This window comes from Podarcis tiliguerta (genome assembly GCF_965153285.1).
Source record: "Podarcis tiliguerta genome assembly, chromosome: 2".
Classification (NCBI taxonomy): domain Eukaryota; kingdom Metazoa; phylum Chordata; class Lepidosauria; order Squamata; family Lacertidae; genus Podarcis; species Podarcis tiliguerta.
In genome coordinates, this window is record NC_139535.1 from 1,917,095 (window position 1) to 1,942,455 (window position 25,361).

Here is a 25,361-nt window from a genome sequence, read left to right on the forward strand (position 1 = left end):
AATTGGATCCATTTCACATTCCTTAGAAAAATGACCACCTATTGCAAATATTCATATGCTAAACACCCTGGTCCTTTATAGGGAGGAGAGGGCCATTTTCTCTCCCCTTCTCTTATTGCTGTTTGGCTCTGCATTAAGCTGCTTGTTCTGCTGCTGACCACTAGGTGCCATTTCTTCATTCTGTGCACTTTGTGTCCCTTTTGGACCCCATCCATTATCAGCTGTGCTGCTGGATATGGCAGGTGGGCCAAGCAAGCAATAATGGGAGGTCTCAGTTAAGATGAAATTCTCAACTCTGCCCCTTCTATCACTATTAGACTCTCAGGGCCTACTTTGCTTTAACCAAGCTTCTAGCTCAACCAGACCCTGGTGCAAAATAATGACTATGGGGAGGGGCATCATAAGAACATGATATGAGCCCTGCACCTATGTTGGGATGAATGAGGCTAATGTAGTCCAGCATCCTGTTCTCACATCAGCCAAACAGATACGCCAAGGAAACCTGTAAGCACATTGGAGCTGATTTCTGCAGCAATCTCCCAATGCGTAATTCAGAACTAAGGCCCAGGATACCTCTGAGCACATGCTCACATTTATTTTTAGCACCAGAATTTGGGTTTATATGGTTGTAACACAATGTTACACTCCTAATCCCCATCAATTTCTCTTTACTGAAGCAGCCTCATTGAGGGGTACGGTGGAGAAGGACTTTTTGTTGTTTGTTGTGCAGGGTCATCCCTCTGTTGGTGTGAGATTAATCAAACTGAGATGTCTGACTGCAGACTACAGATGCTAGACTGGTGAATGCCTTGTCAGTTATTAAGAACATACAGGGAGACACCAGAAATAATGTCATAAAAGGAGATTTTACTTCAAGAATTAGAGTCTGTAATACAGGGAAGAAATTGGAAGGAAACAGCACGAGAGATCACACATGCAAAGCAGCAAAGGTACTTTAACAATTCAGTTTGCAACGTCTTAAGCAGCTTATGAAATCCTGCTATGGGTCATGAGCAGTTTTACTCCAGTTGAGATTGTGGGGACATCATCATCATCATCATCATCATCATTTATATTTATATTCCCATAAGACCTTTTACCTATATCCCTTACGTAGTCACTTTCTTTCTAATTTAGCTAAGTTCTTTTTGTACTCTAGTAATTCAGTTTGCAATTTCTTAAGCAGCTTGGATCATGAACAGTTTTACTCCAGTTGAAATTCTGGCTGGGACATCCAGCTATACAATTTTATGATACCCCTAGAACTAAGGATCAAATGCCATGTTTAGTTTTTTGTTGTCAGATGCTCCTTTGTGTTCAAATCAGGCCTCAATATAATAATGTAGCATTTGGGAATGAAGATGCAGCCCAGGAGCCCAGCACTGGAGGCCAAGATAGAGAAGATCTGCACAGCTACCATGAATTTTCCCTTTGTGCTCAGGTAGGTGGGCACAAAGGACACCCAAACACTGCAGAAGACCAGCATGCTGAAGGTGATCAGCTTGGCTTCATTGAAGGCCCCAGGCAGATTCCTTGCTAAGAAAGCCACTGTGAAGCAGATGGCAGCCAGGAAGCCCATGTAGCCGAGAGCAGCGTAAAACATGGCCACAGACCCTTCGTTGCATTGGACAATGATCTCTCCAAGCTGGGAGCTCAGGTCAAAGTTTGGGAATGGAGGAGAGATCCCCAGCCAGATGGTGCAGATGAGAACTTGCACGCTGGAGCAGGAAATGACAATGGAGTGGGCCAAACTCTTCCCCAGCCATCTCCTCACCCTGTTTCCTGGCTTAGTGGCCAGGAAGGCAAGGACCACTGTGATGGTTTTTGCCAAGACAGAAGAGACAGCAACTGAGAAGATGAGGCTGAAGGCTGTTTGTCTGAGAAGGCAGGTCAAGTTCCTTGGCTTTCCAATGAAGAGGAAGGAGGACAAAAAGGAGAGCAGTAGAGAGATGAGGAGGATGTAGGAGAGGTCTCTGTTGTTGGCTTTGACTATGGGAGTTTCTTTGTATTTAGTGAAGATTCCTAACACAAAACCTGTGGTTAAGGATAAGAAGAGAGCAAGGGAAGCCAGGAGGCTCCCCAAACATTCTTCATAGGTCAGGAAGGTCAATAATTTGGGTACGCATTGATCTCGATCTTCATTTGGATGCTGATCTTCTGGACATTTGGTGCATTCATCAGCATCTGCGTAGAGGAAAACACACTTCAGTATCCTAATTTCAGTTGCACACCTGAAATTTGCTGACATCACTATTGCATTTGGTGATAGACATTTTGGCAGCAGCACCCATTTTTCCTATTATTCACCTCGAAAAATTAATATCTAGTGCCAAGGCCAGAAATAATTATGGCCTCCTCGATTAGACAACTGTGGGTTAAATGGAGCAATAGGCTGACTCAGTATCAAGGCAGCTTCTTGTCATGTTTGAGTATTGAGAAGCATATGTGTCGACTTCCGGTGGAGCGCGATCTCGTCGCAAGCGGGGATTTTTCCGGGAGGGAAATCCCAGGCTATTTTGGAGGGATAGGGGGGTTACAGGGCGCAGTAACCCCCGAAAAACACCTCTGGTGGGAGTCCAGAAGGTCAGGTTCCCGGCGGTACCAGAAGCGGTTCGCCCGGCCGTCAGGTAGCTTCGTAAGAAGTGAAGAGAACGGCGGAGCGGACCAGCGGGTCGAGGGACGCCATTAACTACCTCCAAATAGCGAAGCCCCGAGCTTGCCGTGGAAGCGCTTCGCTCTCAAAATTACTGAAAACCCGGCACCAGTACGAATGTGAACAATAAGGAGCAAGGAATAAATAAGGAAGTCCCGGGGAGTAAAAGTTAATATTCTCCGAGTTCAGCCGGCAGCCGGAATCGAAGAGGACGCAGCGTTACGGGCAGAGCGGCAACAAAGGAAAGTGAGTCACCCTGGCGGTCGCTGTTCCTTTTCCCCCATAAGTTATTTGGAAACTTTTAAACTTTTAAGCAATTGGAAAATAAGGGGGGAACAGAAGATAAATATTAATTAAAAAAGAGGCTTTCTGTTTAACCGAGGGGGGCTAATATTTTCTGCAAAGGGGTGCTTCCGTGACTCTATTTTTTGAAGGGAACAACAGACTGTGGAACGGAAGAGAAGCCCCCGCCGCCATTATTATTTACTAAGCATTTTCTACAACATATTTAAACGGCTAAAGTTAACAGTATCTACTGACTGGGAAGTTGGGACTATTAAGCAACAGATTAGGTCTTTAATAGACCTCTTTTTCTTTTTGGGAATAAGTTAAATTAACTACTAAATTTAGAAAATTGACCTGCTTTAACAACTGCGTCACTTCATTGTACTACACCCTCTGGTGGCGAACAAAGAAATAACAACTTGTTTTCATTTCCCTTTTCTTTTTTTTTGGATTTTTTGCCACGATTGGCATTTTCTAGACTCTTTGGAAAACTCTGACACCTTGTGGCTCTATATGGAAGTGCCTTGTAGTACCGATTGATTAATTCGATTTGACTATTTCTGTCTTTTATTAAAATTGCTGATTTGACTTCAATTGGACCCCCGGAACTTGAAGGATTTACAAATTTATTTGGGCCCCAAAAGTGGATTAGCCTGAATAGAGGCAAGAAGAGGAAGCCTTAATCAAAATGGATTAGCCTGAGTGGAGGCAAGAAGATAATTTATTTTAACTTATAATCTGCTATATTTAAAAAGGATTAGCCTGATTGGAGGCAAGAAGAAAATGGACAATTGATGAATTATTGATGAACTAAAATTTAGAAAATTTTAAGATCTGTTTTATAATCATCGGATTCAAATTTATTGTTCTGAAATATTTATTGCTATTTTGGGATATAATCTGAGACAATGTCAAATCCGGGGAAGAAGGGGGTGGAGGGAACTCCATCGGACAGAAAGGGGTCTAAACAAGAAACAGAGTTTAAGACAGAGATTTTAAAAATGTTTGCAGACATTAAACAAAGTCAGAATAATTTGGAAACAAAATTAGAAAACGTAGATAATAAAATTGGAAATGTGGATAAAAAAATAGATGAAACAGTAAAGGAATTGAAAGGACAACTGAAAGAGGTGGTGAAAAGGACGCAATCATTGGAGGAAGGAATGAAGAAGACAAAGATGGAAATGAAGGATGTTAGAAAGGAAGAAGAGAAAATTAAAATGGAAATGAGAGAATTAAGTAAAGCACAAGAAGACATGAAAGACCTAATTGCTATGAATGAATTAAGACAGAGAGAAGTGAATTTAAGATTGAGATCGGTACCAGAAACACAGGGAGAGAATATAAAAGATAAATTGATTTCAGAGCTAGCACAGTGGTTAGAGATTCCAGAGGAAGAAATGGCAAAAACGGTGCAAAATGCATTTAGAATGAGAGTAAAATCAACAAAAGCAAGAAGATTTGTAGGAGATTGTTTAATCACATTTAAAGACAGAGATATGAGGAATACAATTCTGCAAAAGAACAGAGAAAAAAGACTGAACATAAATGGGAACTACATAATTATATTCAAAGATGTTCCGATTAGACTACTCAAACGAAGAGATATCTATAAATCATTGGTTCAGACATTGAAAAAGAACAAGATCGATTTCAGATGGGAATTCCCAGAAGGGATAACATTCGCATATAAAGGTAAAAGACACAGACTGACAAGTGCAGAAGAGATGGGAAAATTCCTGAGAAAATATAAAGAGCTGAAACCAGAGAAAGAAGAGGATAAAGGAGTGGATGAAGGAGCAACAGGCGATTCAGAAGAGGAGGAAGAAGGAGAAAAGGAGAAGAAGACAGATGAAGAAGAGGAGGAAGAGGAAGAGGAAGCTAAATTGTAAAATCAATAAAAAATTATTAAAATTAAAAATTTGGAGGACATGGCGCTGAAAATATGGAATTGGAACATCAATGGAATGAACGGAAAAAAAAAGAGGAACAGAATTGAACAATTTTTGAAGAAGAAACATTTAGATATAATTTGCTTACAAGAAACACACGTGGCAAGAAGACAGAAAAAGATATTGACTAATAAAAGATTGGGAAATGAATTTATATCTTCAGATAAACAAAAGAAAAGAGGAGTGGTCATCTACATCAATAACAAAATTGAAGCCCAACAAATATTTAAGGATGAAGACGGAAGGATAATTGCGGTTAGAATCAAATGGCAAGGAGAAAACTTAATCATAGTCGGGATCTATGCACCTAATGGTAACAAGACTGAGTTCTATAAAATTCTGGAAGAAAAACTATTTGAATATATGGATCAAAAAATAATAATAATGGGAGACATGAATGGAGTGGTTTCACTAGAAATGGATAGACATAGAGAAGGAGTAAGCAAAGAGGGGAAACTACCAAAATCTTTTTTCTCGATGATTAAAAATTTGAATTTGATAGACATTTGGAGACTTAGACACCCACTAGACAAACAATTCACTTATTATTCGGAACCGAACCAGTCGATGTCCAGAATCGATCAAATTTGGATCTCAACAGAACTTACCCCAAGAACCCAACAAATTGAAATTCAACCGAAGGTGATTTCCGACCACAGTCCAATAAAATTTGAATTGAAAGGCTATGAAGAAAGATCTTTCAGATGGAGGATGAATGACTATTTACTGGACGACCAAGAAGTAATAGAAAAAGCACAGAAGAAATTGACGGAATATTTTGTGGACAATTGTAATAAAGGGACAAAAATAAATGTCGTCTGGGACGCAAGTAAGGCAGTAATGAGAGGATTTTTCATTCAACAGAACTCAATCAAGAACAAAAACAAAGAAAAGAAGAAAAAAGAAATTTTGAAGCAAATAATGGATAACGAACAGAAATTAATTAGACACCCGAACAACATAAAGGTAAGAGAAAATATTAAAATATTACAAAGCCAATTTGCAATGATAATAAACAAAGAGGTGGAATGGAATATTAAAAGACTGAGACAAAACAACTTTGAACATGCGAATAAATCCGGCAAATGGTTGGCATGGCAAATTAAAAAAAGGAAAGAACAAAGCACAATAAGCATATGTGTCAGGGGTTCAGGAGCAGAGTCACAGGAGAGGGAGGAAATGGAGAGCGAGGGGGAGGAGTCTGAAGGAAATGTCAGCGAAGACAGCAGTCCGAGGTCTCTGAGTCTCTCCAGTGACTCGGAAGATTCACAGAAAGGGGCCCCCATAGTCAGGGCAAGGGGAGTGCCCAGGGGGGCACCTCAGGAAGAAGGGGCCAGAGGGGACTCAGAGAGTAGCAGCTGGAAATCCGGACCAGCGTCCCCCCCAGAGGGCAGTAGGGGGGAGGAGTCCCAAGCATCGGGATCAGGTGGCGCGCGGGCAGCGGGAGAACGTGAGGCAGGAGCGACCACACCCTCGTCGGTGAGCGAGGAAACGGTCATCAGGAAAGTTAAACACGCGCGCGCGCCAAGTTCAAATGTACAGGAAGGCGGCAAGGTGGGCAGCCCGGGTAGGGAGCCAGGTCCTAAAGCCCGCCGAAGAGAGGGGGAAGAGTCAGAGGGGTCAACGTCTGCATCAGAAGAGTCCAGGAGGGAGGAGACACCGGGGGGTAGTAGGACCCAGAGGAAGAGAGAGAGAAGGAAGAGGTGGAGTAAGATTAGAGTGTTAAACTGGTGCGCAGGGGGCGAAGACTCAGATGGAGCTTCGCCGGTCTAGAGTTCAGACGTAGAGCTGGGACGCTGAGGCTTTGAAATGCCAACTATTCTTCAATAAAGACTTTGATACTATACTATCGGCTAGCGTTGGTCCTTGGTGAGCTGGGACCCGGAGCCAGCTCTGACAGTAAGCTCCATCTCCAGAAAAGTTTTGGCACCAGGAACCTCGCCACGTGAGTCGACGCAGCGAGGGAAGAAGAGGGGTGCTTCCAGAGCTCACAACACTCAGGCAAGATGACTACGGAAGAGCAAATAAAAGTCCTGCAAGAAGCGGTGACACAACTCAGCACAGAGGTACTTGCATCCAGGAAGAGAGAGGAGGAAATGGTTAACGCCTGCCGGGATCTCCAGGTCAGGTTGGACGTGCTTTCTAAACAGGGGCAAACAGGATCCAAGGCAGAAGGCATTGGCTTGGGGAGAAGGGGAGGCAGCCTTGTATCGCATTTCGACGGGAGTTTGCAGCAGTACCCCAACTTCAGAGCAGACCTGCTGTTTGCGCTGGATCTACTTGACAAAGACTTTAGAGATGAGAGAGAGAAAGTGGGGTTTATCTTGTCCCATTTGCATGGGGAAGCCAAAACGTGGCTGAGGAATCTATGGAGAGACAATGATCCAGCGCTCCAAGATGCGAAGGCTTTTATTAAAGCAATGGACTCATGTTTTTTATCAAAGGTAGACGTCGATATTGCCAGGAGGGACATACATGGACTTAAACAAGGCAAAGCCAGCGTGAGGCAGTACCATGCACGCTTTTTCGGACTAGTTCATGCCCTGGGGTGGGAAAAAGATTCTGCGCCAGTCAGAGACCTCTTTTGGGAGGGGTTGAATGCAGATGTAAAAGCGGAGATTGGAAGGGGGGAGAGACCAAGGAGCACCCAGCAAGTAGTCCAGAGGGCTCTGGAAATCGGGGTGCATCTGGAGGAACGTCCTTGGAACAGGGAAGAAGGGCGTTGGGGAAGGGCACCAGCCAGAGCACCTCCCTTCTTTCCCAGAGAAGCAGCGCGTGCGCACTCCACACCCTCGCAGGGAGGGGGAGAAGAGCCGATGGAGCTCGGAGGTGCCAGGGCTCAGTCAGCTACCAGAGCCCTAACACCGGGAGCAGCCAAAACGAAGCCTCCTAGAGGGAACAGGAAGTGCTACATCTGCGACAGTGCTCAACACATGGCGAAAGAGTGTCCCCAGAGGCTCCACAAGCACAATGCAGCCTCGGCAACAGTCGCAGAAGCAGCTCAATTGAAAACACAGCAACAGTTAAACGACGGAGTCTGGCTGGAGGAAGAGGCACTGGGGTCCAGCCAGACAAGTCAATGAAGCAATCCCCAGCACTTTTGCAACCCACAGACCCCCTCCCACCCAAGCCAGTGGTGCAGCTTACAGCGTCTCTCCAACTGCCCAATGGACGCACTCTGGAGGTGCCGATCACCATTGACTCCGGCAGTAACGCTGACTTTATAGGACTGGAATTCATTCAGCAGCACAATATACCACTGCTGCCAGCCACGCTGCCACTGAACGTTGTCACGGTGGATGGCAGAGACTTGTTAGGGGGGCAGGTGGTGCAACAAACGCAACCAATGGTGATGCGGATTGGAAATCACCAAGAAGTCATCAGCTTCAATGTCACCCACCTGTCGGACACGCCTGTAGTCTTGGGCATGAGTTGGCTGCACAGGCACAGCCCAGCATTGGCGTGGTACCAGCGCCAACTGACCTTCGGCTCCTCCTATTGCGCGGAACATTGCATCCTTCCTAGCCCGGAAGAAGGAGGGGACGACCCGCAGCTACACTTAGGCACGCTGCAAGCAGTGCCGCGCAAGTACGCAGCGTTTTTGGAGGTTTTCTGCGAGAAGGAAGCGGACAAGCTGCCTCCCCACAGGCCCTATGACTGCAAGATTGACCTCCTGCCAGGAGCGACGCTGCCAGCCGGGAAACTGTATTCCATGTCTGAGGACGAGCTGCAGGAGCTCAAGGAGTTCATAGACCTCAACTTGAAGCGCGGTTTCATCCGGGAGTCGAAGGCAGCGGGGGGCAGTCCTGTATTCTTTGTGAAGAAAAGGGACACGCCCCAAAAGAGGCTTGTAGTTGATTTCAGGCTCTTAAATGCCAAGACCAAGCCCACGGCCTTTCCCATGCCCAAAATAGATGACCTGCTGGCAACGGTGAGGAAAGGACGCGTTTTTACAAAATTGGATCTGCGAGGGGCGTACAACCTGATTCGCATACGGGAAGGAGACGAGTGGAAGACTGCCATGTTCACGCCCCTGGGCACATATGAATACAGAGTTATGCCCTTCGGTTTACAAAATGGCGCCCACTGTTTTCAAGCCTTCATGCATCACGTCCTGGCGGGTCTCCTCTACAAGACATGCGTCTGCTTCTTGGACGACATCCTGATATTCTCAGAATCTGAGGAGACCCACGAAGGTGACGTCAAGGAAGTTCTGCAGAGACTGCAGGAGCATCGGCTGTATGCCAAGCTGGAGAAGTGCCAGTTCGACAGGAAGGAGGTGGATTTCCTGGGCTACAAGCTGTCGGACAAGGGGCTTGCCATGGACAGCGCCAAGGTTCGCGCAGTGTTGGACTGGAAGAGCCCGCGCAATCGGAAGGAGGTCCAGCGGTTTGTGGGGTTCGCCAACTTTTACCGCAAGTTCATCAAGGGGTTCGCGATGCAGACGGCGGCCATTACCGACACGCTCAGCTCCAAGAAGAAGAAGTTCATCTGGACGGAGCAAGCGGAGCAGTCCTTTCAGAACCTTAAGCGTCTCTTCTCGTCCGAAGGGCAGCTACTGCATGTGAATCCCAGCAAACCGATGAGGGTTGAAACAGACGCCTCAGACAGAGCCGTGGGCGCCGTACTGTTGCAGAAGGACCCGCATGGGGACTGGAGACCGTGTGCCTTCTACTCTAGGAAGCTCAGCAAGTCGGAGCAGAACTACACCATCTGGGACAGGGAGCTGCTGGCCATTCATGCAGCATTCAAGGCGTGGCGGCACTTCCTCGTCGGGGCCAAACACACAGTGCAGGTTCGCACGGATCATAAGAACCTGGAGTACTGGCGCACGGCAAGGTTCCTGAACCAGCGGCACATCAGATGGGCGGAATTTTTTGCGGATTTCGACTTCAGGATAGAATACATCCCAGGCGACAACAACATCATGGCGGATGCACTGTCCAGAAAGCCGCAATACCTCGAAGAGGCGGCACCAGCAGCGGCCAAGCACATTTTCGCTCCGAAAGCGTGGGCGTGCGCTTCAGCAACCGTGGACCTGGAGGCGGTCCGTCGAGCACTGCAGGAGGACCCCTTCGCACAAGCCAAGATGGAGGAGGCGCACAAGGGCACGGTGAAGGACGACGAGTTCCAAGTACGAGACGGATTGCTCATCCGCAGAGGAGCACTCTATGTACCGGGAGACGACCTCCGGGCGAAAGTACTGCAGCAGTTGCACGACGCACCCACCGCCGGGCACTTTGGCAAGGAGAAGACGGCAGAACTAGTTGCCAGAGATTTTTGGTGGCCCAAGATGCGGGGGGAAGTCGCGGAGTACGTCTCGAGGTGCGACACCTGCCAAAGGGCCAAGTCAGTGCACAAACCTCCGGCGGGACTGCTCGAACCGCTGCAGACCCCGAGCGAACCGTGGGAGAGGGTGGCCCTGGACTTTGTCACGGATTTACCCAGCTCAAGGGGTAAAACGGCAGTGCTAGTGGTGGTGGACATGTTCACTAAAATGGCCCACTTCATTCCATGCGCGAAGGTGGCCACGGCAGAACAGACCGCCAAACTGTTCATAGACCACGTCTTCAGGGTGCACGGTCTGCCACGGTCTATCTTGTCCGACAGGGGGCGCCAGTTCATTTCGAACTTCTGGCAGAAGCTGATGGGTTTCCTGAACGTCAAGATCAACCTAGCGTCGGCGAGACACCCGCAGACCAACGGCCAAGCGGAGCGCGTCAACGCCATCATGCAGCAGTACCTGAGATGCTATGCAAATCAGCAGCCGACAACATGGGTGGACTACCTGCCGCTCGCTGAGTTCGCCTACAACAACACGAAGCACGTGTCCACGGGGGTGACACCGTTCTTCGCCAACAACGGGAGGCATCCCAGAACCTTCCCGGGATTAGGGAGACTGGGGGAGGGAGAGCCACAGGCAGCGGAAGTCTTGGCGGCAGAATTGCAGGAGGTTCACGAACAGCTTAGGAGGCAGTTAGAGCTTGCAAAGCACGCATACAAACTGCAGGCTGACAAGCACAGAAGGGTTGGGGAGGACATAAAGGTGGGAGACTGGGTGTGGTTAGCGGCACACGCAGTGCCGACCAGATCACTAGCTAAGAAGAAACTCGGACATAAGCAGCTAGGACCTTACCAAGTTGAAGCACGGATCAATCCGGTGGCTTTCCGGTTGACACTTCCGGAGGGATCCAGAATGCACCCAGTATTCCATAGGTCGGTGCTCACGCCCTACAAAGCACCTCACCGATTTCAGGCGCAGGACACGGCACCAGACCCATATGGGGAGACCCCCCCAAGGAGGGAGTCGCCAGGAAGGGAGCCCATCAACCAGGTCACAGAGATTTTAGACTCGAGATGGGGGGAAGAGGGAGTAGAATACTTTCTCGCCAGTGAAGGTACCCCGGCCAGCGCCAACCGTTGGGTGCCGGACTATGCCCTGAACGAGCCTCTTCTCAAGGAGGAGTTTCATGCCTTGTTCCCACACAGGCCCATGCCAGCCGAGTATTTCGATGACTGGCTTTTCACACCCACGCTTTCAACCAGCACCTTCCAAGGGTTCACCTCGGACGAGGAACCAGCAACGGAAACACGTTCCCCGGAGGGCTCGCCCTCGGGGTTTGCCTCAGACCGCTCGTTTTGGTGGGACGATCGAGGAGAGGAGCGGTGGAGCAGGAGGTGGCTGAGGGGTCCTTGGCGGGCAACGGACCCTGAGGACACCGAGGGTGAGATGGACATGGACAGGCTGGGGGAGGACGTTGGGTTCGAGCATGGCGGCACAGAGATGGAAGCAGAGGAGATCGAGGTCGGCGAAGACAAGGAGGACGAGCCGGACTTATCCGGATGGATGCGCGCCACGGGGGACGAACTGTATCCGCCATTCACCCCCACAACGACGGAGCACCCAGCACCCCCGCCGGAGGAGGGGGAGGGGGGAACGGGGGGCTTCGAGGGGGGGATGGATGTCAGGGGTTCAGGAGCAGAGTCACAGGAGAGGGAGGAAATGGAGAGCGAGGGGGAGGAGTCTGAAGGAAATGTCAGCGAAGACAGCAGTCCGAGGTCTCTGAGTCTCTCCAGTGACTCGGAAGATTCACAGAAAGGGGCCCCCATAGTCAGGGCAAGGGGAGTGCCCAGGGGGGCACCTCAGGAAGAAGGGGCCAGAGGGGACTCAGAGAGTAGCAGCTGGAAATCCGGACCAGTGTCCCCCCCAGAGGGCAGTAGGGGGGAGGAGTCCCAAGCATCGGGATCAGGTGGCGCGCGGGCAGCGGGAGAACGTGAGGCAGGAGCGACCACACCCTCGTCGGTGAGCGAGGAAACGGTCATCAGGAAAGTTAAACGCGCGCGCGCGCCAAGTTCAAATGTACAGGAAGGCGGCAAGGTGGGCAGCCCGGGTAGGGAGCCAGGTCCTAAAGCCCGCCGAAGAGAGGGGGAAGAGTCAGAGGGGTCAACGTCTGCATCAGAAGAGTCCAGGAGGGAGGAGACACCGGGGGGTAGTAGGACCCAGAGGAAGAGAGAGAGAAGGAAGAGGTGGAGTAAGATTAGAGTGTTAAACTGGTGCGCAGGGGGCGAAGACTCAGATGGAGCTTCGCCGGTCTAGAGTTCAGACGTAGAGCTGGGACGCTGAGGCTTTGAAATGCCAACTATTCTTCAATAAAGACTTTGATACTATACTATCGGCTAGCGTTGGTCCTTGGTGAGCTGGGACCCGGAGCCAGCTCTGACAATATGTGTTAAGCCCCATCTTTATTTATAATATATCAAAGCAAGAATAATAATTTGTAAAATAATGTATTGCATTAAAATTCCATGATTCCTCCAAGGAACTCGCAGGAGTATTCTTGTGTGGCACTGCCTCCATTCCTGAACTGCTGGAAATCTCTCAGAAATTGTCAGGTGGTCTCTCTAGCCCTGGTGCTTACTGACTCCATGGCAGAACAACAACCCTCCGGAAGTGACAGGTTTGGTGAACCCAATACACCTTGGCTCTCTTGCCCACTTTTCCATCACTCACCAAGATATTCCCCAGGAGAAGATTACCTGACATGTACTCCCTGCAATATTGGAAGTGATCTTTGAATTCCTTTGAATACTAGTTGCTGGAGATCACATGGGGGGGTGGGAGGGCTGTTTTTTCTATGCAGCTAGGCCTTCTTTATATCCTCGATTTTTCTTATGAGTTGCTTTTTATTAATGGATAGATTTGGAAGACGTTCCACCTATCCATCAGTAAAACTGTACAGGTGATGTAGTAGAAGTCGAAACCATAAGACAAAATTCTGTAGAGGAGCTACCATAATTAAAACCTGATGGGCAAATTAAGTTTCCTGGTGCTGTGGGGACATTAAAAAGGTAAAGGGACCCCTGACCATTACAGGCTGGCAATAGGTGAACCCTCCTTGAAGAGGGCATTTGATTCAGCTCCTCTCTGAAGAGGGAAAGACACAGACACCGAGCAGATTAGACAAGAGTTACCTAGCTACAAAATAAAATAATAATAATAAAATAATAATAATGATAATAATAATAATTTTTTATTTATACCCCACCCATCTGGCTGAGTTTCCCTAGCCACTCTGGGTGGCTCCCAATCGAGTGTTAAAAACAATACATCATTAAATATTAAAAACTTCCCTAAACAGGGCTGCCTTCAGATGTCTTTTAAAAATAAGATAGCTGCTTATTTCCTTCACATCTGATGGGAGGGCGTTCCACAGGGAGGGCGCCACTACCAAGAAGGCCCTCTGTCTGGTTTCCTGTAACCTCACTTCTCACAATAAGGGAACTGCCAGAAGGCCCTCAGCACTGGACCTCAGTGTCCAGGCAGAACAATGGAGGTGGAGACGCTCCTTCAGGTATACTGGATCAAGGCCGTTTAGGGCTTTCAAGGTCAGCACCAACACTTTGAATTGTGCTCGGAAACGTACTGGGAGCCAATGCAGATCTCTCAGGACCGGAGATAATGGAAAGAGAACAGAAGGGAGGGAACAGCCAGCAAGGTCGTCATAATAGAGTGTGGGGGACCCTCCCTCCCGACAAACTAGGACGTCCATCTGTATTAGAGAACAAAGGATGCAGAGAGCAGGAGGAACTTCTCGTTGGTGCCAGGATGTCGTGGGGGGGAGGGGATGTTTAGAAGGGGGAGGATTTAGAGTAGCCAACTGCTCTCCTTGTGGAGGGATGTGGATCTTTACTTGCAACCAGATGACGGAATAAAAAGAGTATAAAATATAAACTGCTCATAAATTCTTGTCTGTAAAATTACCAAAGGGAGAGGAGGACTGTCCACGCCTGACAGTGCCGGAACTCACCATGAATGTCTCCATTGTTCTCTGAGAATGACAATGGTGCCCACCTGACAGATGATGGAACTAGCCATTGCTAACATCATGTTTGCAGTGGCTCAAATATTTTCCCCATCCTCCCATCAAAGGCCATTTCCTCTGAGATCTTCTCCTACCTTCCTGAGTGGAGATGGTCCCTTCTGAGCAGGGAGCGCAATCATAGCAGCAGGGCGGCTTCCCTTCCTGAACTTTTCTGGAATATCCAGGGAGACAGCTTTCTGTGCATCTTGATCGAGGTACAGTCTAGGCATGAAGAGAAAATTGAGCACTAAGGAGAAAGTGATAGGTGCATTTGTGCCTTGGGACACAGATAAGAATTTTGGAAGGATCCCAGAGAAGAGATATTTGCTTCTGATAACCTCAAGCGACCCCAGTCCCTATTTTGGGGCAGTTACATTTTTCTTTGTTTTTTGCAGAGCTGCATGGCAGAGAAACCTTTTCGGTGCTTCTTCTTTCCCACTCCCACTGCCTTATATTGAAATCTCAATTTTCTAAGGCACAATAGTATTACAAATTGCAATACTAGGATAACAGTTAACAACAAATGGGAGCATGGCATAAACCATCATACGAAGATCAGCAATAAAACAAGTCGTCCATCTGTTGCCATCACATCTGCCAACGGAGTCATTGGTGTTGCTTCCAAAGACCACCTAATTTGGTGCCCAGTTTGCATGTGTGCCATGTCTCTATGCCCAAAAAATGTGGAATACCTTACTATACTCCAGCCTTACCCAAGCTGTTGCTCATCTGATATCTTTGCACAATGCTGGCTGGAGTGCATGTGAGTTGTATTCCACAATATTTGGAGGGCACCAACTTGCGGAAATGTGTTTGGAAAGTCTCCTATTTACTTTGAAATTTTATACATGTTTACTCAAGAGCAGGGTCCATTAAACTCAGTGGGACTTAGCTCCAGAGAAGTGCCCACAAGTTTGCAATCAAAGCCTCATATGTACTATTCAAAATGTTATTAGAGCATAGCAGATGTCATAGTTAATAAAATGACAGATCCAATTTTTCCTACCTTCTTAAATAGCTTGGGCCACACAATTGCTTCTGGGTTAATGGTAAACTTCAGATTTGAGGACTTTAGTCTCTCTATTCTCCCAATTTTCACTCTATCATGAGAGTTATTAGGAAACAGCACCCAATTCACAATATCGAAGTCAACGGCCAGTGCCCCATTCTCATCCAAGTACTGCCCATCAGCTGAAGTATTAGAATAGAACTGGACTTCTTTCAAGAAACGATGAAGCTAGAATGACAGAGGAAAATCCAGCAATGAGTAAGCAGGGCTGAATTATGCAACATGGTTTCATGTTCTCCCTGCATCCTGATCTGGCCCCCGGCCTCTTGAGTGAGATGGGCGCACAACCCTAGAGTCTGTCAAGACTGGCCCGTAAGGGCAGGGATACCTTTACCTTTACCTTTTTATCACGGTGATTCAAGAGCGGGAACAACAAATTGCCGTTTGGAAAATGAGAACGACATACCTGCCATGGCTGTAGCTTTTGAAGATCCAAGCTGCCTCCACCCACAATCGACATCCTCTTTGACCTGGATGAATATGCAGCATTGAAGGCCTGAGCCACAGTTTGGATACTCAGGTAATTCACATAGCTGTCTTGGGACTGGATTCTTTCAATCTCTTCCTGGGGCAGCATCTTCACATTATCCTTCTCTCTGCATTTGGTCATACCCCTCACAGATAAGGCATGCCTGGAATAAGAACAATCAAATGCTTCTTCTGAATACCATTGACTAGCCAAGGACATTGGCCCATAATAGTCCTTCTTCATCCTTTTTTTAGTCTTCATTACAAAGGACAAAGAGCCATGAGCATATTGGAAGCAGTGAATATCACATAGGAAAATTTTGTTCTGAAGACCTGTGGTTACCCAGACTTTCCCCCCAGTTTGTATCCTTTCCAGTAAGGACTGTACCTCTATGATGATAAAAACTCCACTTTGAGAATCTGCAAAGTAAACAAATACATGGGCTTGTCTCCACATGGCAGGTGGTTCATGGGGTATCCACAGCCAAGTATCTTGTAGTATTCTTTGTGTGAAGGCAACACATATTTCCCTTTTGTTCATCAGAAGTGTAAAAGTACTCAAGAACCTTTCTCCACTGTCATTGTCTGGAGCAAAGAGGCCGACCCACGTCCACCTGAAATGCAGGAGGAGTTGAACCATCCCCTGGTACTGCGTTTCTTGGTTTGGGACCATCCGGTAGACAAAAGGGGACTGGAATTTATCAGTAAGAGCAAAGCCATAACTGAGCTGGTGAGGAAAGGGAAAGAGATTGATGGCTTGTGTTTCAGGATTAAGACCCGATACGTCTATGTGAAATATGATTATAGATTTAGTGCAAACCTCACCATTTTTTGGAAGTAAAACAATATTATTAGTAGTATTTAAAAATAAGCAATTATTATACTGATTAATTGTATTTTAGTGTTTTGTTGGAAGCCACCCAGAGTGACTGGGGAAACCCAGCCAGATGGGTGGGGTATAAATAATAAATTATTATTATTATTATTATTATTATTATTGGCAAAATTCTCTATGCAGTTCAAAAAGAATCAATAAAAACCAATCAAGATGGTAAAACTCTATAATCAAACATCAATTAAAAGGCCTGTTGTAAAGAAAGGTAAGAAAAGGAGGGTGGAAGGGGAAAAAGAGAAAAGATTTGCGTACACCCTAGAAAGACAGTAGGAAAGGGGCCTGACTGTTCTCAACTGCAAGGGAGTTCCATAATTCTTCATACCCTCCAACATCTGGGTGAAGAAAAGGCTTAGGAGTAAACACTGCACAGGGGAGCGGGGGACTTTTCTTGTCTTATGTGAGTACCTAATAACGCCCCCCCCCCAAGAAAAGAATCGTTGCAATTACTGATCACAAGCAGGAGGATTAAGAAATGTGTGGAAATAAATTGCTAATCAAAGACATGGCTGGTGGGAAGATTGGGAAGGAATGAAAGTTCTGTGTGACGCAGCAATAAAAAGAGATTTATTACGGCAGGCCTGCCTACAGGAGGGCGAGGGAGAGGAGGACCATGGCTTGTTACTATATCGGAATGTGAGTTGGACCTGGCAGGGCCCCCTGAGAAAATTGATGAGAGACTGGCAGGCCTGTGGAAATCAACGGACAGACTGTGGGAAGGTTTTGTATGGAGGTGCGGAAATGGCGTCTGTTTTTTTTCTTTTTCATATGGCTCTTGGAGGAGTGTAAAATCCACACAGGATATAACAACGTTTGTTTTCAACCCGCTTGTGGGGACTATCAGAGATCACAAAGAAAGGAATATGTAATAACAACAAGAAGATGAGGAAAACAACAAAGAGAAGGTACATTAAAGCAGCGGCAAGAGAGATGTTTGGAACCCTTTGGGAGCACGAAGTATGGGTACCCCCAACAAAAATTTAAAAATTTGGCTGTGTAGTTTGGAACTAATGTGATTTGGAATTAATGCGATGTGATTGGCGTGTTAATAAAAAATTATTTTTAAAAAAGGAGTAAACACTGCACAAATCTAAGTCAGCTGAGTGGTGCTTTGTTTGCCTCCTTCCAGAAAATCCTGCAGCCAAGCTTGTGCCAAATGTATTGCTCTGCTTTCCTTTGGACCGCAGCAGTGAGGCTGAGAGGGAGGTCTTGTCGTCTTGGCAACCCAGGATTTCTGTACCTACTGCCCAGGCTTGCACACTGTGGAGGTCACTTAGATACTGCTAACAGAGTGGTTTGACTTCATCCCAGAGGCTCACTCCATTGTCTTTCAAGACAGACAGATGTCAACAACAACAACAACAACAACAACCATGTGGCTAATGTTGCCAGGTGTGTTTCACTTGGGCCAACTGATTACCTGTGGGATCTTGTAGATGCCCAACATGCTTGCAATGTGTGTGGAGATGTCAAATTCACTCTTTTCAAGAACAGCTAGCAGGCTTTTCTGTTTCCCACAGCAGTAGTTTGGAATATTGATTTTCCCACCAGCAAGCAGGTCTGTCATGGAGTCAGAAGTCAGTCTTCCCCCAGAATAGCTATCATATAGGCTGTAGCCCAGGGTGATGTTGGGTAAGAGGCTGGGGTTATGATTAATATCCCGAACAGCAAGGGAGAAGGAAATAATGTGTGAGTTCTTCTTATCCACCCAGCTGCGAAAAAAGTGTGTCACACAGTCAGCCTCAATTCAGTGAAAATGAAAGCCACATTCTTTTTTGTATTAATCAAAGCAACTTGGAAAAGGGACCAGGAGGTAGAGCAAAGTGAGACATAGGTAAACCTGTAAGTGTGTCTGCAGTATATTTGCAAGGAAGGAGGATGGAGGGAAGCACAGTCAACATTGTCAATTTGCAATTGCATAGATTTTGTTGTGCATGGGGAAAAGAATTGTGTTCCCATTTTATTTACGACAGAAAAACTGCAACTCAAATAATAATAATAATAATAATTTATTATTTGTACCCCGCCCATCTGGCTGGGTTTCCCCAGCCACTCTGGGTGGCTTCCATAGAAACCAAAAATACAACCCACAATATCCCACAACACTTCCTACCTTTTAGAAAACAAGTTATGCTTTGGAGAGCAGTACATGTGAAAACTACTACTAATTACATAAAATACATTATAAAATGCTTTGAAACATGGCTTTCCCACAACTGAACAGACACATAGAATTCTTTAAATAAATGAATGAAATGAAAATTTTCAAGGATATCGGAAAACAAGTGTATCACGGTAAATGGAGACTAGGTAGAAAGCAAAAATACATCAATGCATCATTACTTACATCTCTAGCTTGCTGACAGGGGTGTTGGAAAAGGTGAAAGGAGGCTGATCATGAAAGAGTCTTGGAGAAGTGACTCCACTAATGAGGTGGTCTGCTAGCCAGTAAAAATTTGCAGGCAATATTTGCTCCTTGATCTGCTTCAGTGGGCATTTTCCCCTCAGCTGCATCCCACTGGTTGCAAGAGGCAGCAGCAGAAGCAGTGTTATCATTCTGGGTCTACCTGCTATGCTTTCCTTGTAGCTGTCCCACCCAACACTAGCTGCTGGTCTTAATAAGCCCCAAATTCATGCAAATCAGAGATTGCAGTGAACTGACAAATACAGGGAGGTGTCCAGCTCTGGTCTCAGAGCTGAAGGGTGATGTTTCAGAGGTGGAGCATCTATTTTGCACCAAGGTGGTGAGAGGGTGCAATCTCTGCTCCCTGTTCCAGGCAGTGCTGAGGACGTCCCCTTCCAGGAAAGCCAGTCAGCCTAATTGTCAGATCTAGAAGGCAGCATCACACAGATGTAGCTTCCCACTTCACCTGCTCTGTGTCTTGGCCCCCAGGATTTTTTGGCACAATATATATTTTATACATCCAACCTTCCAGGCAGAGTGGAATAAAAAACTGTACTTAATTGTGGTATTTATCTTATTGGTCCCAAAGGCAATATTCAAGTGGTGGGGTGGGGGCTACCTGGATTCAGGAAAGAATAAAAATAGATCACTGTGATTCTGATGATTGTAAAGGGGGAAAGTTCTCCCCTGGAACTTGATAGGAGCAGGTGCAGAGCAGGAGAAAACATGTTTACTCAATAGGCTGCCATGGATCATCAAGGGTAAAGGTGAGTTGGGCAGAACATGATTGACATCAGAAGAGCCCTGAGGTTGAATCAGGCCAAAGTCCAGCATCCTGTTCTCACAATGGTCAACCAGGTGACAGAAAGAGAAGCCCACAAGGTGGAGATGAGAGCAGAACTCTCCATACATTCTGTTTTCCTACCTCCAGCAGAGGAGTGGTAGCATATCAACGTAATTGCAAGAGGAGGTCAACTATGATGATCAAGGGTCTAGAAACCAAGCCTTATGAGGAACGGTTGAAGGAGCTCCATATGTTTAGCCTGGGGAAGAGGAGACTGAGAGGAGATAGCTTGTTTTCTTTTTCTTTCTTTTTTTTTAAAAAAAAATTATTTATGGTTTTCATATTTATACAATTCATCAATTTTGAGCAAGCTTGTTTTCTCCTGGAAAGTAGGACTCAACCCATCACAATGCCTGAACACTGAGGTCCCCCTCTGAGGGCCTTCTGGTGGTTCCCTCACTGTGAGAAAACCTTCTGGGTTGTGGAACCTCCCCCCTTCACATGACAAGGATATAAAGAACTACATCACTTTTAGAAGGCAGCCCTTTATCGGGAAGTTTTGAATGTTTGATTTTTATTATATTTTATTATGTTTAATATGTTTAATATTATGTTTTATATATGTTTTATTATGTTTAATATGTGCTGTAAGCCACCCAGAATGGGTAAATTAGATAGATAGATAGATAGATAGATAGATAGATAGATAGATAGATAGATGATAGGTGATAGATGATGATAGATGATAGATGATAGATAGATGATAGATGATAGATAAAATTCTCATAAGACCTTTAACCAATATCCCTTACGTAGTCACTTTCTTTCTATTTAGCTAAGTTCTTTTTCTACTTAAGCAATTCAGTTTGCAACTTCTTAAGCAGCTTATGAAATCCTGCTATGGGTCATGATCAGTTTAACTCCAGTTGAAATTCTGGCTGGGACATCCAGGTATACAATTTTATGATACCCCTAGAGCTAAGGCTCAAATTTCATGTTTAGTTTTTTCTTGTCAGGTGCTCCTTCATGTTCAAATCAGGCCTCAATATAATAATGTAGCATTTGGGAATGAAGATGCATCCCAGAAGCCCAGCACTGGAAGCCAAGATAGAGAAGATCTGCACAGCTACCATGAATTTTCCCTTTGTGCTCAGGTAGGTGGGCACAAAGGACACCCAAACACTGCAGAAGACCAGCATGCTGAAGGTGATCAGCTTGGCTTCGTTGAAGGCCCCAGGCAGATTCCTTGCTAAGAAAGCCGCTGTGAAGCAGATGGCAGCCAGGAAGCCCATGTACCCAAGAGAACTGTAAAACATGGCAACAGAGCCTTCATTGCATTGGACAATGATCTCTCCAAGCTGGGAGCTGAGGTCAAAGTCTGGGAATGGAGGAGAGATCCCCAGCCAGATGGTGCACATGAGAACTTGCACACTGGAGCAGGAAATGACAATGGAGTGGGCCAAACTCTTCCCCAGCCATCTCCTCACCCTGTTCCCTGGCTTAGTGGCCAGGAAGGCCAGCACCACAGTGATGGTTTTTGCCAAGACAGAAGAGACAGCAACTGAGAAGATGATGCAGAAGGCTGTTTGTCGGAGAAGACAGGTCATGTTCCTTGGCTTTCCAATGAAGAGGAAGGAGGACAAAAAGGAGAGCAGGAGGGAGACGAGGAGGATGTAGGAGAGATCCCTGTTTTTGGCTTTGACTATGGGAGTTTCGTTGTATTTAGTGAAGATTCCTAACACAAAGCCTGTGGTTAAGGATAAGAGGAGGGCAAGGGAAGCCAGGAGGCTCCCCAAACTTTCTTCATAGGTCAGGAAGGTTATTACTTTAGGGACACATCGATCTCGGTCTTCATTTGAATGTTGATCTTCTGGACATTTGGTGCATTCATCAGCATCTGCATAGAGAAAAACACACTTCAGTATCCTAACACCAGTCACAAAGCTACAATAGTCTGAATGCTGTGGAGCTGTTCATATTTTTAAAAAGGCCCACACTGTTCTTTGAAGTGCTGGCAATCAAGGCTTTAAAGCATGAAATCATCTGGCATCACTATTGCATTTGGTGATTGACAGGTTGGCAGTAGCACCCAACTGCTATTTTTCACCTAGAAAATTTAGATCTAGTGCAAAGCCCAGAAAAAATTCTGGACCTGTGATTAGACAACCGTGGGTTAAATGGATCAATAGGTTGACTGATAAAGGCAGCTTGTCATGTTCAAATATTGAGAAGCAGAGGTGTTAAGCCTAAACTTATTTTATAATATATTAACGCTAGAATTATAATTTCTAAAATGATATATTGCATTGTTGTTGTTGTTTAGTCGTTTAGTCGTGTCTGACTCTTCGTGACCCCATGGACCAGAGCACGCCAGGCACTTCTGTCTTCCACTGCCTCCCACAGTTTGGTCAAACTCATGCTGGTAGCTTCGAAAACACTATTTCGTGGCTGCTGTCACCATCTGCAGTGATCATGGAGCCCAAGAAAGTAAAATCTCTCACTGCCTCCATTTCTTCCCCTTCTATTTGCCAGGAGGCGATGGGACCAGTGGCCATGACCTTGGTTTTTTTGATATTGAGCTTCAGACCATATTTTGCACTCTCCTCTTTCACTCTCAATAAAAGGTTCTTTAATTCCTCCTCACTTTCTGCCATCAAGGTAGTGGCATCTGCATATCTGAGGTTGTTGATATTTCTTCCGGCAATCTTAATTCCGGCTAGGGATTCATCCAGCCCCGCCTTTTGCATGATGAATTCTGCATATAAGTTAAATAAGCAGGGAGACAATATACAGCCTTGTTGTACTCCTTTCCCAATTTTGAACCAATCAGTTGTTCCATATCCAGTTCTAACTGTAGCTTCTTGTCCCACATAGAGATTTCTCAGGAGACAGATGAGGTGATCAGGCACTCCCATTTCTTTAAGAACTTGCCATAGTTTGCTGCGGTCGACACAGTCAAAGGCTTTTGCATAGCCAATGAAGCAGAAGTACAGTGGTGCCCCGCAAGACGAATGCCTCGCAAGACGGAAAACCCGCAAGACGAAAGGGTTTTCCGTCTGCAGAGGCGCTTCGCAAGACGAATTTCCCTATGGGCTTGCTTCGCAAGACGAAAATTGACGAAATTTTTTGGGGTTTTTTCCCCGCTCCAAAACCCCTTTTTCTGAAGCGCTAAGCTGCTAAAAGCATTTTTGCAGCAAAACCGCTAATCCCTTAAGCCTTAAAAAGCTATTTTTAGCCCTTAAATTGCCAATAGCGCTAATAGCGCTAATCCGTCAATGGGCTTGCTTCGCAAGACGAAAAAACCGCAAGACGAAAATACTCGCGGAACGGATTCTTTTCGTCTTGCGAGGCACCACTGTAGATGTCTTTCTGGAACTCTCTAGCTTTCTCCATAATCCAGCACATGTTTGCAATTTGGTCTCTGGTTCCTCTGCCTCTTCTAAATCCAGCTTGCACTTCTGGGAGTTCTCGGTCCACATACTGCTTGAGCCTTTCTTGTAGAATTTTAAGCATAACCTTGCTAGCGTGTGAAATGAGTGCAATTGTGCAGTAGTTGGAGCATTCTTTGGCACTGCCCTTCTTTGGGATTGGGATGTGAACTGATCTTCTCCAATCCTCTGGCCACTGCTGAATTTTCCAAACATGCTGGCATATTGAGTGTAGCACCTTAACAGCATCATCTTTTAAAATTTTAAATAGTTCAGCTGGAATATCATCACTTCCACTGGCCTTGTTATTTGCAGTGCTTTCTAAGCCCATTTGACTTCACTCTCCAGGATGTCTGGCTCAAGGTCAGCGACCACACAATCAATATCTTTCTGGTATAATTCCTCTGTGTATTCTTGCCACCTCTTCTTGATGTCTTCTGCTTCTGTTAGGTCCTTACCACTTTTGTCTTTTATTATGGTAATCTTTGTACGAAATGTTCCTTTCATATCTCCAATTTTCTTGAACAGATCTCTGGTTCTTCCCATTCTGTCGTTTTCCTCTATTTCTTTGCATTGCTCATTTAATAAGGCTTTCTTATCTCTCCTTGCTACTTTTTGGAAATCTGCATTCAATTTCCTGTGTCTTTCACTATCTCTCTCGCATTTTGCTTGCCTTCTTTCCCCCGCTATTTGTAAGGCCTCGTTGGACAGACACTTTACTTTCTTGCATTTTCTTTTCATTGGGATGGTTTTTGTTGCTGCCTCCTGTATAATGTTATGAGCCTCCATCCATAGTTCTTCTGGCACTCTGTCCAGCAAATCTAAATCCTTAAACCTGTTCCTCACTTCCACTGTGTATTCATATGGGATTTGGTTTAGATTGTATCTTACCGGCCCAGTGGTTTTTCCTACTTTCTTCAGTTTAAGCTTGAATTTTGCTATAAGAAGCTGATGATCTGAGCCACAGTCAGCTCCAGGTCTTGTTTTTGCTGACTTGTATAGAGCTTCTCCATCTTTGGCTGCAGAGAATCAATCTGATTTCGATGCTGCCCATCTGGTGATGTCCATGTGTAGAGTCGTCTTTCCAGGTTCCTATGAAATATTTTTCTTTACAGCAATGGACTTTCCTTTCGCTTCCAGGCATATCCGCAACTGAGCGTCCTTTCAGCTTTGGCCCAGCTGCTTCATCAGCTCTGAATCTACTTGTACTTGTCCTCCGCACTTCCTCAGTAGCATGTTGGACGCCTTCCGACCTGAAGGGCTCATCTTCCAGCGTCATAACTTTTATATGCCTGTTGTCTTTGTCCATGGAGTTTTTTTGGCAGGGATACTGGAGTGGCTTGCAGGTTCCTCCTCCAGGTGGATCACGTTTGGTCAAAACTCTCTACTATGACCTGTTCATCTTGGGTGCCCTGCTTGGCATAGTTCATAGCTTCTCTGAGTTATTCAAGCCCCTTTGCCATGGCAAGCAGTGATCCATGAAGGGGACATATTGCATTAAAATTCTATGATTCCTCCAAGGAACTCGGAGGAGTATTATTGTGTGGCACTGCCTCCATTCCTGAACTGCTGGGACCTCTCAGAAATAGTCAGGTGGTGCCTCTGGCCCTAGTGTTTCCTGACTCCATGGCAGGACAACAACCCTCCTGAGGCCACAGCTTTGGTGAACACAATACATCCTGGTCTTCTTGCCCACTTTCCCATCACTCACCAAGATAGTCGCCAGGACCAGAATCACTGACATGTCCTCCCTGCATCATTGGAGGTGGCCTTTCAATGCCTTTGAACACTAGTTACTGGAGATCACATGGCGGTGGGTGGGAGGGCTGTTCTGTCTATGCAGCTTCTGGGGTCCCATGGGAATCCCACTGGCCCCTCTTAGAACAAGTTGCTGAGCATTGCTTTTATTATATTCTTGGGGTTTCTGGCAATAGGTGAACCCTCCCCGAAGAGGACATTTCATTCATGGGGTAACATTACCTGTGCTATTTTCTATAAAAAGAGGTGCCAGAACCCACCATGAATGCCTCCGTTGTTCTCTTAGAATGACAATGGTGTCCAACT

General features: G+C 46.1%; 1 protein-coding gene and 1 long non-coding RNA gene across 2 annotated transcripts in view; both read right to left on the bottom strand.

Annotated features, from left to right (window-relative positions):
- LOC310671180 overlaps nucleotides 1–25,361 on the bottom strand; it is a 108,575-nt gene that overhangs the window by 63,926 nt on the left and 19,288 nt on the right. The gene's annotated exons all lie outside the window — the stretch shown is intronic.
- On the bottom strand, nucleotides 1,286–25,041 carry LOC310672765 (vomeronasal type-2 receptor 26-like; the record flags this gene model as incomplete). Its single annotated transcript, XM_083430417.1, has 8 exons — nucleotides 1,286–2,184; nucleotides 14,348–14,474; nucleotides 15,259–15,489; nucleotides 15,728–16,516; nucleotides 18,102–18,393; nucleotides 21,166–21,300; nucleotides 21,696–21,766; nucleotides 25,009–25,041. 8 exons carry the CDS (start codon nucleotides 25,039–25,041, stop codon nucleotides 1,286–1,288), a joined length of 2,577 nt encoding a protein of 858 aa, XP_083286543.1.